Source organism: Scyliorhinus torazame, chromosome 6 (genome assembly GCF_047496885.1).
Source record: "Scyliorhinus torazame isolate Kashiwa2021f chromosome 6, sScyTor2.1, whole genome shotgun sequence".
In the NCBI taxonomy this organism is placed as follows: Eukaryota; Metazoa; Chordata; class Chondrichthyes; order Carcharhiniformes; family Scyliorhinidae; genus Scyliorhinus; species Scyliorhinus torazame.
In genome coordinates, this window is record NC_092712.1 from 141,826,696 (window position 1) to 141,844,275 (window position 17,580).

Consider the following 17,580-nt stretch of genomic DNA (forward strand, 5'->3'; position numbering starts at 1 on the left):
AGAACATTCCCCAAACGCAGTAAACATCCCCCCACGACAAACCCTCAGTTTGAGTCCAACTTTTCAGACTGGATAAAGTTCCATGCCTCATCAGGCGTCTCAAAATGGTGGTGCCGATCTTGGAACATGACCCACAATCGCGCTGGCTGCAGCATCCCGAACTTCACCCCCTTCCGATGGAGAACCGCCTTAGCCCGGTTAAAACCAGCTCTCTTCTTAGCCACCTCCGCACTCCAGTCCTGGTAGATTCAGATCTCCGTGTTCTCCCACCTGCTGCTCCGTTCTTTTTTGGCCCATCTCAGGACACACTCTCTGTCCATAAAGCGGTGGAACCTCACCACTACAGCCCTTGGCGGCTCGTTGGCTTTGGGTCTCCTTGCCAGGACCCGATGAGCCCCATCCAGCTCCAGGGGCCTCGGGAAAGCTCCCGCACCCATCAGCGAATTGAGCATCGTGCTCAAATATGCCCCGGCATCGAGCCCCTCCACTCCTTCAGGGAGACCCAGAATCCAAAGATTCTTCCTCCTCGACCTATTCTCCAGGTCCTCAAATTTTTCCTGCCGCCTCTTGTGCAGAGCCTCGTGCGCCTCCACCTTCACCGCCAGGCCCAAGATCTCGTCCTCGTTCTCCGAGGCTTTTTGCCGAACCTCCCGGATCGCCGCCCCTTGGGCCTTCTGGGTCTCCACAAGCTTCTCAATCGACGCCTTCATTGGCGCCAGCATTTCTGTCTTCAGCTCCGCAAAGCAGCGTTTAAGGAACTCCTGCTGCTCCTGCGACCACAGCACCCACGCTGCTTAGTCTCCACCCGCCGCCATCTTGCTTCTCCTCCCTCGCACTTTCCGCTGCACCAGAATCACTTTCTTAACCGCTCCACTCCTGGTCCAATCCATACAGTGCCGGGGGTACCTTGCTGTCACCTTCCCACACTGGGTGCCGTCGAACATTTGCCATTGGGGCCCCTCTAAAGAGCCCAAAGGTCCGTTCTCGGCGGGAGCTGCCAAACGTGCGACCTACCTCGGCATAGCCTCTCCATAGAGCCCACTTAACAAGAACCCATATGAGTAGGTTCTTCCCGGAGGTGGAGGATAGATGTGAACGGTGCCAAGGAGGCCCGGCCAACTACGTCCACATGTTCTGGTCTTGCCCCAGACTTGCGGGGTACTGGACAGCCTTCTTCGAGGCAATGTCTAAAGTGGTGGGGATGAGAGTGGAGCCAAGCCCGAAAGTGGCGGTCTTCGGGGTTTCAGACCAGCCAGATCTATTCCTGGGGAGGAGGGAGGAGGGCGGACGCCCTTGCCTTTGCCTCCCTGATCGCCCGCCATAGAATCCTGTTGGGCTGGCGGTCAGCAGCACCACCAAAGCTGCAGACTGGCTGTCCCACCTCTCGGAATCTCTCCAAATGGAGAAAATCAAATTCGCCATCCGAGGGTCAGACAACTGCTTCCACAGAACATGGGAGCCATTCACCCAATTGTTCTGGGACTTGTTTGTGGCCAGCGAACAAGCAGAAGAATAGCCAGGTAGCCAAGAATCAGGGGAGAGTAGCCAAAGCATGAGAGGGAGAGATAGACCGGGGGGGGGGGGGGGGGGGGGGGGGGGGGGCGACAGCTAAACCCAAGGGGAAAGAAAGGCGAACCACAGGAGAGGGGGAGAGAGGGAAGGGACAGGGAAAAAGAGAGGAGAACCTGGGAGGTGTGGGGGTGGGGGGGGGGGGGGGGGGCAGGGAAATGACAGTCGGAAGGAGGGCACGGGATACGATAACCAACTTGGCATCTCCAGGAACAGATAACAAGGAGAGTACAGGCGAAAGACGGGAGGAACGGCTAAAGCAGAAGTGAGCGCGAGACAACAACGGCAGCGAGATCCATCCGGGAGAAGCAAGCAACAACACCAACACCAAACCCATTTGAGTATTGCCCACTGTAATTGCTTCTCCAGCACCCAAATGTATATTTACCTCCCCAGTCTCCACCCCCCCTTCCCTCCCCCCCACAAACAGTCGCCTACTTATGTGTTGTAAATAATTTTGCTAGTTGTACAGAGTTGCTACTGTTGAGCTGGTGCACAATGCCCTACCAGTTATTCTATTTTATTTTTTATTATTATTTTGTTTTTGGTATGTTTGGGTGTGCCCTTCTCTTCTATATATGTATATATCTTATTCTGTGTACATAACAGTAAATATACTTTGTTCAAAAAACCAATAAAAACATTTATATATAAAAAAAAACAAATGGCAATGTCCATTTCCAAGAAGAGAAAGTCGAACCACCTCCAACGACATTCAACAGCACACCATTGGAAAAAACATCAAAACATGGCAAGCATATGAACTTTGAAGTTGTTAAGCATGATGGCCGTTGTCCTGGACGCAATACAGTAAGGAAAATGTGTAATATCTTTAGAATGTGGAATATGTAATTGTTTTTAAGAATGTTTGAAAAGGACTTTAAGAGTTTGCATTAATTGCAATTTTCTTGGATAGGAAGAAACACTAGTCCATGTGACCTGGTGACCCTGGACCTGGAAGCTGTATCAACAAGAAAGTAGTTAAGACCATAATACATGAGGCTGGCAGAGACAAAGTGAGAAGCTGAAGGGTGAAGGCAACCAGTGCACAGATTAGACACAAAGAGAAAGGAAACAGAAAGAGGAACGCAGAGAATTCTGGGGAGGAGAAGTAAAATCTCTCAGGAAAGCATAAGTTTTTTTGGTTTGGCAGAAAAGGAGCCAGGAGCTCTTGGAGGTACTGTGTGCGCTGGCTGAAAATGCCGAAACCCTGCAATGCTTTTATCTGGGAAGCTAACAAGCTGGGTGGGATTCTGTGCTCCAGAAGTGGCTAGACCATGAACCAGGGGTTTATTGGTTGGTCCGTTGTAAATAAATTATGGAAAGCGACACCATGAGGAGGATGTGTCCTGATGGAGAGAGGATTCATCAGCCTTGCTGCTGCTGATTTTGCCTGCGAGACTTAAAGATGAAAGCCATCACCAGATACTGTCCTACTCAGCGTGAATGAGGAACAGTGTCGTGTAACTACATGGTTCCATGTGTTTCAGGACTGAAGCAAAATGTTGTGGTGTGTAAGATGTATCTTTGTTGTATTGACTATTTAAAATAAAATGGACCTTTTTATTTAAAGCACCATTTGCCTGTTAATTCATGTGTAATTTGCATCAGTTTTGATTTGTGTGAAAGTAAAAGCTACAAAGAGTAGAATCTTGTCAGTAATTTTTTCATTTGGGGCTCCTTTGGTAAATTTGGTTTATGGTTTCCCCAAAATGATTGCAACAAAATGTCACAGACCCAAATCCTGTCTACCGTCACTGAAGGCATTTTCCTCATGGTGAAGCTGACCCCGTAAATTGAGTTCAGTGTAACAATGGAATGCTCAATCTTGGAATGAGTGATAAGGGAATGAAAGGGAAGAGTGGCTGAGTAAATCCAACAGAAGCCAACCTCTTGTTTAAGTAATTACAAAGTGGGGTGGCACGATGGTGCAGTGGTTAACACTGCTGTCTCACGGCGCCAAGGACCCGGGTTTGATCCTGGCCCCGGGTCACTGTCTGTGTGGAGTTTGCACATTCTTCCCCTGTCTGCGTGGGGTCTCACACCCACAACCCAAAAAATGTGCAGGGTAGGTAGAATGGCCACACTAATTTGCCCTTTAATTGGGGGGGGAAAAATTGTGCACTCTAAATTTTAAAACAAGTAATGACAACGTATCATTGGCCCTCTCACCGGACAAAAACGAAGAAACATAAAGGGTGAAAAATTCAAGACGAAATGTAAAGATATTCAAAATACCTAATCGGCCACCTTGTTGTAAATGAAGTGAAAAAAAACTTGCACAAAGCATCCCAATATTGCACAAAGCACTAAAAATGGTGCTTTTAATTGAATATTCAATTTCAATTGATACTTCATAGAGCAATTGTTAAGGTCTGAAATACACTTAGGTTCTGCAATCATAATTATTTCCTTGAAGAACAGAAGTAAAAACAAATAGCCTGTGTTTTTCAAGCGCTGTATTCACACAGGCCGACATACTTGACAGTAAGTGCACTGCCATGCAAGTTAAAATTCACAAAAGAAAACCTTAAGTTTGTTTTGTATTCCTTCTTCTACCAACAGTCAATTTCTGTCACTGCCATTAGGTTTTTCTTCTTTCCTAGCTTTTCCTAAATGTGCTGGCTCATGGTGGGATTTGATTTGCTACCAGCAACTCTCTATATGACTGTTTTCAATATGCAATCTTAGACAGTGGGTGATATTCAATGAAAACGCAATTGGATCAAACTGCTCTACACAAACATCTATAGCGCAGTCTCAATCAATGGGTGGGAATCAGAAAAGTTCCAGATCAAATCCGGATTAAGGCAGGGCTGCCCTCTCTCCTCTGCCCTTTTTGTGTGCTGCATAGAACCTTTTGCCGAGTCCATCAGGAAGGATCCGGGTATAAGAGGAGTGACGATCCCAGGCAGTGGAGGCATGCAAGTCAAGGCCTCCCTGGACGACGTTGGACGTCATGGACGACAACGCCATCTTCTGCTCGGATCCTGCGTCTGTACGCAGGCTCTTCAATGCCTGCGACCAGATTGAACTGGCCTCGGGAGCCAAGGTAAACCGTGGCAAGAGCGAGGCCATGTTCTTTGGGAACTGGGCCGACCGGTCCTTTGTCCCCTTCACTGTCAGGTCAGATTACCTGAAGGTGCTGGGGATATGGTTCGGAGCTGCTGGGGCGTGCACCAAAAACTGGGAGGAGCGCATAGCCAAGGCAAGACAGAAACTGGGCTGGTGGGAGCAACGCTCCCTCTCCATTGCAGGCAAAACCCTGGTCATCAGGTGTGAGGTACTCTCGGTGTTATTGTACGTGGCCCATAACCCGACTGGCCCATAACCCGACCCTACGCCACAGCAGTCACCCGGGCCATCTTCAAATTTATCTGGAGATCCAAGATGGACCGTGTCCGAGGGACACCATGTACAAACCTCTGGAGAAGGGAGGGCGGAACGTACCCAACGCCTCCCTCATCCTGTTGGCCACCTTTGTGTGCAGCTGCATCAAGCTGTGCGTGGACCCCCAGTATGCAAACACCAAGTGTCACTACATACTGAGGTTCTACCTGTCCCCGGTGTTACGAAGGATGGGCCTGGCCTCATTGCCGCGGAACGCTCCAAGTAGTTGGCCCGTTCCGTACCACCTGTCCTTCGTGGAAAAGATTTTGAAGAAAAACACCTTTGACCACAAGGTAATGAAGCAGTGGTCAGCACGTAATGTCCTTGAGGCCCTCAGGGAAAAGGAGACTGTGGATGACGTTGGATGGTTCCCTGAGCAGACTGTCAGAGTCATCTGGCAGAACGCCTCATCACCAGAACTTTCAAACAAGCACCAAGACCTAGCTTGGCTGGTGGTGAGAAGGGCCCTCCCTGTCAGATTCTTCATGCACACCCGAAGGCTCTGCGCCAATGCACGCTGCCCTCGGAGTGGCTGTGGGGGAAACGAGGCGGTCACACACCTCCTTGTGGAATGTGCCTTTGCAAAGAAGGTCTGGAGAGAGATGCAGTGGTATTTGTCGAGGTTTATCCCGAGCAGCTCTGTGACACAGGACTCTGTGCTCTACGGACTGTTTCCAGGGGGACACACCGAGACAAACATCAACTGCTGCTGGAAGGTCATCAACTCTGTGAAAGACGCTCTTTGATCTGCCCGAAACTTGCTGATCTTCCAGTGCAAAGAATTGTCCTCGACCGAGTGTTGCAGACTGGCACATTCCAAGGTCCAGGACTACATGCTGAGGGACGCACTCAAGCTTGGGGCAGCTGCCGCCAAGGCACAATGGGGAAAGACCACTGTGTAAGGTTTTTCCAGCAAATGTACACCGAGGGGCGGGTAACAGTGTAAACCCCCCTCGGTCTGGGCCACCAACACTCCAATGTATAAAATAAACATGACAATGTAAATATTTAAGAAGGAATTGTAACGTAAAGAGTGATATGTGTATAATAGTATCAAAATTGAACGTAAGAAAGTCAAGGCAATGTGTAACTCTGATGGAAATGTACAGTCAAGAAAATTTGAAATGTTCTGTAATGTTGATGATAAATTTTATGATAAAGTATATTTTTTTGAATAAAACAAAAAGATATTCAATGAAAGGGAACACATAGCCAACAATGATCTTGTCCTTCAATGGCATCCACACGGGTGTTTCCCGATAGACTCTGCCCAATTATCAGAGGCCTGATATTGAGGGAAATTTCAACAATCTATTATGTTACATGTGAAATTACGTCACCATTGGAGTCATCACGTAGAACACAACGGAGTCAAATGAAGACCAGGCTCAGTGATAGGTGACAAATTCTCTCAACAAAAAAAAAGATTAGTGAACCGTTTGGATTGTCATTGTTTGCCACAGGTCATGATGAAGGAGCTGCGCTCCGAAAGCTAGTGATTCAAAACAAACCTGTTGGACTATAACCTGGTGTTGCAAGACGTCTTACTGTGTCCACCCTAGTCCAACGCCGGCATCTCCACATCATATAGATTTTCAGAAGATATTTGATATGATTTCACATGGCAGATCAACAAAAATCAAAAAGCACAGAATTGGATTAAACCTTGTGACATGGGTTGCTAATTAGTTTGAAGGTAGGTGACAGGGAGAAGGAATAAACGGAATGTTCAATGCAACAAGTGGTGCTCTTTGGGGATCTCAGGTTTTCACCATATACTTTGAATAAAGAAAGATAATTGCAGTCAATACGAGGTTACATGGCAGAATAGCATGTGTAGATGGGAGCATTAAATTACAAAGGGACACAGATTTAGTGAGTGCGCAAAACTATGGCCAATGGATTTCGGAGTTGGGAATTGTGAGGTCACCCACTTTGGATATTGAATGTAAATCAGAGGATACACTCGGAAACGTGGAGCAGCAAATGGGTTTAGATATTACTTTTACACAGATCATTAAAAGCTAGTGCACAGGTACAAGAGGCAATCAATAAAAGAAACAAAACCAAGGAAGTGGAATCTCTTGTTAAGAGGAAGAAGGAGGCCTATGTGAAGATGAGGTGTGAAGTTTCAGTTGGGGCGATGGATAGTTACAAGGTAGCGACGAAGGATCTAAAGAGAGAGCTAAGACGAGCAAGGAGGGGACATGAGAAGTATTTGGCAGGAAGGATCAAGGAAAACCCAAAAGCTTTCTATAGGTATGTCAGGAATAAGCGAATGACTAGGGAAAGAGTAGGACCAGTCAAGGACAGGGATGAGAAATTGTGTGTGGAGTCTGAAGAGATAGGCGAGATACTAAATGAATATTTTTCGTCAGTATTCACTCAGGAAAAAGATAATGTTGTGGAGGAGAATGCTGAGCCCCAGGCTAATAGAATAGATGGCATTGAGGTACGTAGGGAAGAGGTGTTGGCAATTCTGGACAGGCTGAAAATAGATAAGTCCCCGGGACCTGATGGGATTTATCCTAGGATTCTCTGGGAGGCCAGGGAAGAGATTGCTGGACCTTTGGCTTTGATTTTTATGTCATCATTGGCTACAGGAATAGTGCCAGAGGACTGGAGGACAGCAAATGTGGTCCCTTTGTTCAAAAAGGGGAGCAGAGACAACCCCGGCAACTATAGACCGGTGAGCCTCACGTCTGTAGTGGGTAAAGTCTTGGAGGGGATTATAAGAGACAAGATTTATAATCATCGAGATAGGAATAATATGATCAGGGATAGTCAGCATGGCTTTGTGAAGGGTAGGTCATGCCTCACAAACCTTATTGAGTTCTTTGAGAAGGTGACTGAACAGGTAGATGAGGGTAGAGCCGTTGATGTGGTGTATATGGATTTCAGCAAAGCGTTTGATAAGGATCCCCACGGTAGGCTATTGCAGAAAATACGGAGGCTGGGGATTGAGGGTGATTTAGAGATGTGGATCAGAAATTGGCTAGCTGAAAGAAGACAGAGGGTGGTGGTTGATGGGAAATGTTCAGAATGGAGTACAGTCACAAGTGGAGTACCACAAGGATCTGTTCTGGGGCCGTTGCTGTTTGTCATTTTTATCAATGACCTAGAGGAAGGCGCAGAAGGGTGGGTGAGTAAATTTGCAGACGATACTAAAGTCGGTGGTGTTGTCGATAGTGTGGAAGGATGTAGCAGGTTACAGAGGGATATGGATAAGCTGCAGAGCTGGGCTGAGAGGTGGCAAATGGAGTTTAATGTAGAGAAGTGTGAGGTGATTCACTTTGGAAGGAATAACAGGAATGCGGAGTATTTGGCTAATGGTAAAGTTCTTCAAAGTGTGGATGAGCAGAGGGATCTAGGTGTCCATGTACATAGATCCCTGAAAGTTGCCACCCAGGTTGATAGGGTTGTGAAGAAGGCCTATGGAGTGTTGGCCTTTATTGGTAGAGGGATTGAGTTCCGGAGTCGGGAGGTCATGTTGCAGCTGTACAGAACTCTGGTACGGCCGCATTTGGAGTATTGCGTACAGTTCTGGTCACCGCATTATAGGAAGGACGTGGAGGCTTTGGAGCGGGTGCAGAGGAGATTTACCAGGATGTTGCCTGGTATGGAGGGAAAATCTTATGAGGAAAGGCTGATGGACTTGAGCTAGTTTTCGTTGGAGAGAAGATGGTTAAGAGGAGACTTAATAGAGGCATACAAAATGATCAGGGGTTGGATAGGGTGGACAGTGAGAGCCTTCTCCCGCGGATGGAAATGGCTGGCACGAGGGGGCATAACTTTAAACTGAGGGGTAATAGATATAGGACAGAGATCAGAGGTAGGTCCTTTACGCAAAGAGTAGTGAGGCCGTGGAATGCCCTACCTGCTACAGTAGTGAACTCGCCAACATTGAGGGCATTTAAAAGTTTATTGGATAAGCATATGGATGATAATGGCATAGTGTAGGTTAGATGGCTTTTGTTTCGGTGCAACATCGTGGGCCGAAGGGCCTGTACTGCGCTGTATTGTTCTATGTTCTATGTTCTAAAACATTGTTCTTTGTCTGAAGGGGCTTGGATTTCAAATATTATGCTTCAGTTAAACGGAACCTTGGTCAGATTCTATATTGAGTACTGTGTGTCAGCTTTGGGCATTGCATCTCAGTAAAGGTACATTGGCCAGTGTAGATTCACCAGAACATTAGGCGAAATTCAGTGCACCTGGCGTGGATCAGGAGTGCAACGGTTGAATTGCGCGCAAGCCCCAAATCGGGCTCTGCGCCAGACCGATCGCAAGTCACCCAACATGCCCCACCCAGCAGGATCTGTATTTCATCATCATTGTGCGAGATCTTACAGCTCATTTAAATACCCGGACACCAGATTCACCCAGCGCCCGGGACACACCGGCCGTGCCTGGGAGACCGCAGCAGGGCGCCATTTAGTGCTAGACCGCACAAACATGGACCAGTATGACAGCAACTGGGCGAGTCTCCCAAGCCATTAGAGCCTTCCTGGGTTGGGCGGCACGGTGGTTAGCACTGCTGCTTCATGGCGCTAAAGGCCCGGGTTTAAGCCCGGCCCCAGGTCACTGTCCATGTAGAGTTTGCATATTCTACCCGTGCCTGCGTAGGTCTCACCCTCACAACCAAAAAGGATGGACAGGGTAGGTGGATTGGCCATGCTAAATTGCCCCTTAATTGGAAGAAAAAATAATTGGTACTAACACCAGGTTAAAGACCAACAGGTTTGCTTCAAACACTAGCTTTCGGAGCACTGCTCCTTCTTCAGGTGAATGAAGAGGTATGTTCCAGAAACATATATATAGACAAATTCAAAGATGCAAGACAATACTTTGAATGCGAACATTTGCAGTTAATTAAGTGTTTACAGATCCAGAGATAGGGGTAACCCCAGGTTAAAGAGGTGTGAATTGCGACATGAATGTTCATGTCGCATTACATTCATCCCCCACCATCTGGCCTGGGCTTGCGAGATCCTACCAACTGTCCTGGCTTGAGACAATTTACACCTCTTTAACCTGGGGTTACCCCTATATCTGGATCTGTAAACACTTAATTAACTGCAAATGCTCGCATTCAAAGCATTGTCTTTCATCTTTGAATTTGTCTATATATATGTTTCTGGAACATACCTCTTCATTCACCTGAGGAAGGAGCAGTGCTCCGAAAGATAGTGTTTGAAACAAACCTGTTGGACTTTAACCTGGTGTTGTAAGACTTCTTACGGTGCTCACCCCAGTCCAATGCCGGCATCTCCACATCATAAATTTTTTTAAGAAAGGAAACCTTTCTCATGCAATTGTGGGGAAATCTAGAACCATTGACCCAAAAAGCTTGAAGGTGATGGATTCATTGTAATTTTCATGCCTGAGATCAATCTATTATTCATAGAACATAGAACATAGAACAATACAGCGCAGTACAGGCCCTTCGGCCCACGATGTTGCACCGAAACAAAAGCCATCTAACCTACACTATGCCATTATCATCCATATGTTTATCCAATAAACTTTTAAATGCCCTCAATGTTGGCGAGTTCACTACTGTAGCAGGTAGGGCATTCCACGGCCTCACTACTCTTTGCGTAAAGAACCTACCTCTGTCCTATATCTATTACCCCTCAGTTTAAAGTTATGTCCCCTCGTGCCAGCCATATCCATCCGCGGGAGAAGGCTCTCACTGTCCACCCTATCCAACCCCCTGATCATTTTGTATGCCTCTATTAAGTCTCCTCTTAACCTTCTTCTCTCCAACGAAAACAACCTCAAGTCCGTCAGCCTTTCCTCATAAGATTTTCCCTCCATACCAGGCAACATCCTGGTAAATCTCCTCTGCACCCGCTCCAAAGCCTCCACGTCCTTCCTATAATGCGGTGACCAGAACTGTACGCAATACTCCAAATGCGGCCGTACCAGAGTTCTGTACAGCTGCAACATGACCTCCCGACTCCGGAACTCAATCCCTCTACCAATAAAGGCCAACACTCCATAGGCCTTCTTCACAACCCTATCAACCTGGGTGGCAACTTTCAGGGATCTATGTACATGGACACCTAGATCCCTCTGCTCATCCACACTTTCAAGAACTTTACCATTAGCCAAATATTCCGCATTCCTGTTATTCCTTCCAAAGTGAATCACCTCACACTTCTCTACATTAAACTCCATTTGCCACCTCTCAGCCCAGCTCTGCAGCTTATCTATATCCCTCTGTAACCTGCTACATCCTTCCACACTATCGACAACACCACCGACTTTAGTATCGTCTGCAAATTTACTCACCCACCCTTCTGCGCCTTCCTCTAGGTCATTGATAAAAATGACAAACAGCAACGGCCCCAGAACAGATCCTTGTGGTACTCCACTTGTGACTGTACTCCATTCTGAACATTTCCCATCAACCACCACCCTCTGTCTTCTTTCAGCTAGCCAATTTCTGATCCACATCTCTAAATCACCCTCAATCCCCCGCCTCCGTATTTTTTGCAATAGCCTACCGTGGGGAACCTTATCAAACGCTTTGCTGAAATCCATATACACCACATCAACGGCTCTACCCTCGTCTACCTGTTCAGTCACCTTCTCAAAGAACTCAATAAGGTTTGTGAGGCATGACCTACCCTTCACAAAGCCATGCTGACTATCCCTGATCATATTATTCCTATCTAGATGATTATAAATCTTGTCCCTTATAATCCCCTCCAAGACTTTACCCACTACAGACATGAGGCTCACGGGTCTATAGTTGCCGGGGTTGTCTCTGCTCCCCTTTTTGAACAAAGGGACCACATTTGCTGTCCTCCAGTCCTCTGGCACTATTCCTGTAGCCAATGATGACATAAAAATCAAAGCCAAAGGTCCAGCAATCTCTTCCCTGGCCTCCCATAGAATCCTAGGATAAATCCCATCAGGTCCCGGGGACTTATCTATTTTCAGCCTGTCCAGAATTGCCAACACCTCTTCCCTACGTACCTCAATGCCATCTATTCTATTAGCCTGGGGCTCAGCATTCTCCTCCACAACATTATCTTTTTCCTGAGTGAATACTGACGAAAAATATTCATTTAGTATCTCGCCTATCTCTTCAGACTTCACACACAATTTCCCATCCCTGTCCTTGACTGGTCCTACTCTTTCCCTAGTCATTCGCTTATTCCTGACATACCTATAGAAAGCTTTTGGGTTTTCCTTGATCCTTCCTGCCAAATACTTCTCATGTCCTCTCCTTGCTCGTCTTAGCTCTCTCTTTAGATCCTTCCTCGCTACCTTGTAACTATCCATCGCCCCAACCGAAACTTCACACTTCATCTTCACATAGGCCTTCTTCTTCCTCTTAACAAGAGATTCCACTTCCTTGGTAAACCACGGTTCCCTCGCTCGACGCCTTCCTCCTTGCCTGACCGGTACATACTTATCAAGAACACGCAGTAGCTGATCCTTGAACAAGCCCCACTTATCCAGTGTGCCCAACACTTGCAGCCTACTTCTCCACCTTATCCCCCCTTATCAGGGAGGGGCTAGTTTAGTTCAAGTGGCTGGACGGATGGTTCATCACGCAAAACCTGGCCAATAGCACAGGTTCAATTCCTGCACTGGCTGAGGTTATTCATGAAGGCCCAACTTCTCAACCTTGTCCTTCGTCTGAGGTGTGATGATACTCAGGTTAAATCACCACCAGTCAGCTCTCCCCCTAAAGAAGAGGGCACAGTAAGAAGTCTTACAACACTTTGGAGTGCAGCCGTGCTCCGAAATCTAGTGATTCCAAACAAATCAGTTGGACTTTACCCTGGTGTTGCAAGACTTCTTACCGTGCCCACCCCAGGCCAATGCCAGCATCTCCACATTTAAAGAGGAGAGCTGCCTATTGTCACTGGGATTATGGTGACTTTATTTATTTAGGATGTTTGCATTTTGTAGTGAAAAAGTCCAAAAAATGCACTTTGAAAAGCATAATATAATTAAAACAAGTCAACATGGTTTTGCAAAAGCAAAATCCTGGTTGACAAATTTATTGGAGTTTTTTGACGATGTAACTAGTAGTTGAGATAAAGGGGAACCAATAGATGGAATATACTTGCATTTCCAAAAGGCATCTGATAAGGCGAAACACAAATTCGTAGGCAAGATAATATATGGGGATAATATATTAATATGGCTAGAGGATGGTTAATGGGCAGAAAGCAGAAAGTGGGGATAAACAGGGTTTTTTCAAGTTGAAAGGCAATGAATAATAGAGTGCCGTGAGGATCAGTGCTGAAGTCTCAGCTATTTACAAGCCATGATTAAATGAATAGACAGAGTAATGTATCAAGGTTTGCTGATGAGACTAGACGAGTTGGAAAGGTAACCTGTGGGGAGGACAGAGAGAGGTTGGAAAGAGATATAGACAAGTTAAGCAAATGTGCAATGAGATGGCAGATGGTGTATATTGTGAGGCAATGTTAAGATATTCACTTTGATCGCAAGGATAGAAAAGCAGAATATTAAAAAAAATGTGAGACACTTTTAAATATTGATGTCCAAAGAGACTTGGGTGCGCTCATACAAGGCATGCAGAAAGTTATCACTTAAAAAAAATCTTTTTATTGGTATTTCTCATTTATAAACAATTGTATATAGACACATCACATTTTTCTTACCTGCGTCAATTTATTTTATTGTACAGAAAGGTTTATTTTATCTTTCTTTTAATTGGTCCTATTTACATTTCACCACCCTCTGAGTCGGTCTATGGTCCCTCTGCACCCCCCCCCCCCCCACCCTTGCGAACTCCCCCTGTCCCTTTCCTCCTCCCTCCTCTTCTCTTCTTTTTGTGGTTTCTCCACCTTCCTTCCATTTTCCCCCTACCTCTGTCCCCAGTTCATCCTCACATTTTTGTCTGGTCTCGTCCAGTGGTGTTCGAACTCTGTCCAGTAACTGTCCCCCCCCCCCACCCCCCCCCCCCCCCCCCCCCCGCCGCCACCCTCCTTGCTGCCTGTGTCTCAGGTCCTCTAGTAGTGTGGTTTCTGGGGCCCCGGGGTACCCTTTTACCTCTTTGTGGAGGAAGTGTTTTATTTGGAAGTGTTTTATTTGGAAGTGTCTCATTTCCTATCCTTTTTTGCTAGTTTCCACTTTCTCGTCAATTCGTTCAGTGTTGCCAGTCTGTGCCTTACGTAGAAGTCCCCGACCGTCGGTGTGCCCCGGTCCCGCCTCCATATTTTGAAGGTGGTATCTAGCATGGCTGAGGGAATCTGTGATTGTCGCAGATGGGGACCATGGGGAACATTTTAGTTAGCCCAAAGTTTTGTCTCAGCTGGGCCCACGTTCTCAGCGTGGCCGCTACCACTGGGCTCGTTGTGTATCTTGTTGAGGGGGATGGGAGTGCTGCTGTAGCCAGGGCCCAGAGGGTCGTTGCAGAAAGTTATGATGTACAGCAAGCAATTAGGGAGGCAAATGGCATGTTGGCCTTTATTACAAGGGGATTGGAGTACACAAATGCCGAAGTATTACTACAATTATACAGGGTTTTTGTGAGACCACATCTGGAATAGTGTGTCTAAGTTTTGGTCTCTACAGTTAGAAAGGATATACTTGCATTGGAGGCAATACAGCGAAGGTTCACTAAATTGGTCCCTGGGATGAGCGCCAGGAACCCGGGTTCAATTCTGGCTTTGGGTCAATGTGTGGAGTTTGCACTTTCTCCCCATGTCTGCGTGGGTGCTCCGGTTTCCTCCCACAATCCAAAGATGTGCTGCTTAGGTGGGTTGTCCGTGATAAATTGCCCCTAGGTGGGGTTACGGGATAGGGTGGAGGATTGGGCCCGAGTGGGTTGCTCTTTCAGAGGGTTGGTGCAGACACGATGGGCCGAATGGCCTCCTTCTGCACTGTAGGGATTCTATGATTCGAGCAGCCTACAATTTTTTTAAATATAAATTTAGTGTGCCCAATTCATTTTTTCCAATTAAGGGGCAATTTAGAGTGGCCAATCCACCTACCCTGCACATCTTTTGGGTTGTGGAGCGAAACCCACACAAACACGGGGAAAATGTGCAAACTCCACATGGACAGTGACCCAGAGCCGGGATCGAACCTGGGACCTCAGCGCCGTGAAGCAGTAATGCTAACCACTGCACCACCGTGCTGCCCTGAGCAGCCTACAATTTTACAATATCGTATTGTTTCAACATGTACAACTGTATAATGAGCAAAATTACTTTGTTATTTACTATACCCAAAAGACAGATTGCAAAATGGTCCTACAATAAATATTGGTGCAGGATTAATTAATTCTTTGAAGCATTGTAAATGAGTCTCTCTCAGATTGTAGTGAATACTGCACAAAAAGCAGGAATGCATACTATGTTTGTCATTGATACTAACCCAAGATAAAAATATAAAATCTGTACAGTTAAATACATTTGTGGATTTGTAGATTACATTTTCTCTTACTGTCCAATAGAATTTAAAATCTGTACAGTTAAACACGTTTGAGGATTTGTAGATTACACTTTTGATTAATGTACAATAGAATTTTGGGAGGAATGAATCATTAGGCCTAACAAACCTGCCCTAAAGCTTATCATTTTTTTTTCACAAAAACACAGCTAGTTAAATAGGGGCCCATTATAAATAGCAATCTATAAACGGTTAAGTAAAGCAGACATTTGTCCTGTTGAAAAAAAATGTGGGCACTGTCCTTAAAAAGAAACAAATGTACATGTTTTCCTTCAGAAAGATTGCGAGTAAATAAATGGAACATCCCTAGACTGTCATTCATCAGCAGTGCCCCACAGCAATGCTAGACCACACAGGACACCAGAAAGGAATGCTGCACCTCAGGTGATGCAAGAAGCAGACAATTTCCACAAATGATCAAAATGGAATTTCAAAAAGCACTGGTTCTTAGGTATGGCCGTATTTTAGTTACAAGTGAGAGGAATATGTCCTGTCACAAATTGACAAATTTTACAGCCATCAAATGAATAAGTAAAGCTGAAACAGCGTGTTATGATCTAAACTTGGACTCGAGCAACATCACGTTCCATTGTTTACTACTTTCTTCTCTGGAGAATTGGGCCAGCGTTCATTGATTCATAAATGCACATCAACCAACCATAAATAAACTGGTCACCGTTCCAAGTGTTTTTTTCAGCTTTCACAGAACATCACTGACCACACCGGTGTTCTCAATCCCAAACTTGCAGTTGTGCAAAACAAAAATACTGAACATCCGAAGGATCGACATGGATAGAAAAAGAGAAAAATGGGCACCGAGTCAGGAAGGAAGAAACAAGTGTTTGTGGCCAACAGCTTTCTCATAGAGATGGGGTTTAAGGGAGAGTTTTATAGAAAAATATGGAGATGCCTAGAGAATCTTGAGAAGTGAATTGAAGAGGGAAATGTTTCTATGAGGTATCATTACACAGGTTGTGTCAGAAGTCAAATTTGACAAAAGCAAATCGCAATAGCTTTTATAATTGTTTACAAACATACTGAGCTACAACAAGTCTTACTGGAAAATAAACTATTACTACTACCTGCAAACAGAACTGTTGCGTGATGAAATTACTGCCTGTGTTACTATTCCCACTCCCACCCTTCCCAAGTGAATAAACTGTACATACATGTTCCTTGTATAAAACCATTCAATCTGAGGTTACTGGGTACACAATATAATTCAACCATCAATAACAGGAAAATTAAACAATTTATACATTGACTTTTGATTATGAAAGCAGAATACAATGAAGTATTGATTTGAGGGTCACACACATACATACACGCACATATGTGCAGTTTATTAAATCTTTCCAACCAGTGATATTTCATAGTGGCGAGCACTTAAAGAGCATGAAAGATTATATTTTAAAAACAAAAACTAAATTCCGTTTTTGTACCAAGGAGTTTACTTTTAAAACTATTATTTCTCCCGGTTGTTACTCTTCTAAGAACATTCATGCATTGAATTATAAAACATATTTTCACTGCCTTTTGTCTCCTCACCGGAGACACAAGTTTGTATCAGTTTTTTTTAAACTGTTACTAATTAAACTGGATATGGGGTTTTCCTGTGAGACAGTTGGTGGGAAAACAAGTTAGGAATACACACAGCTGAATGCTTTGTAGTCTAGTGCAAGATGAAACATGTAGTTTCAGCTTGTAGCATTCCAACAGCAGCACTATAAAGGACATGTGGAGCCCAGCTTCAAGGTTTTACAAAATGAAGAACAAACCAATCAGACTTACCCAGTGTAGTCAATGATTTTTTCAAAAATTTAATAAAGTTATTTTCAAAATAAGTTACCTGTTCTTTGCTCATCGAGCGCATACAGTAATATTGCATTTCAGGACAATGCAGCACTTAATTGTAAGAAATGACCTAGAAAAAAAATAAGTACACATGGGAATATGAGATCAGTCCCAAACCTATTCTCTATAAACAATACCTCATTATCTTTCTCTTCCCCAAGGTTTCAGAGGAACGCATTCCAAAATGGATTAGGTTTTTTGCCCATCACATATAATGGAGCACACATGTTTAACAGGCCTGCAGTAACCTGTTGGCAGGGTTTATTTTCCTTTTTTCTTTTCCCTGTTTATTCTTCTATTAAAAGAAGCTTGTTACAA

General features: G+C 45.2%; 1 protein-coding gene across 5 annotated transcripts in view; it reads right to left on the reverse strand.

The window, feature by feature from the left end:
* The window catches only part of LOC140425043 (tensin-3-like), a 666,087-nt gene that overhangs the window by 480,407 nt on the left and 168,100 nt on the right, over window positions 1-17,580 (reverse strand). The window contains exon 2 of one of the 5 annotated variants that reach the window (XM_072508837.1): window positions 17,258-17,332. The exons of the other annotated variants lie outside the window; for them this stretch is intronic. Coding sequence (XP_072364938.1) covers window positions 17,258-17,296 — 39 coding nt within the window. The 5' untranslated portion in view covers window positions 17,297-17,332. The remainder of the gene's footprint in view (window positions 1-17,257; window positions 17,333-17,580) is intronic. 5 annotated transcript variants of the gene reach the window in all.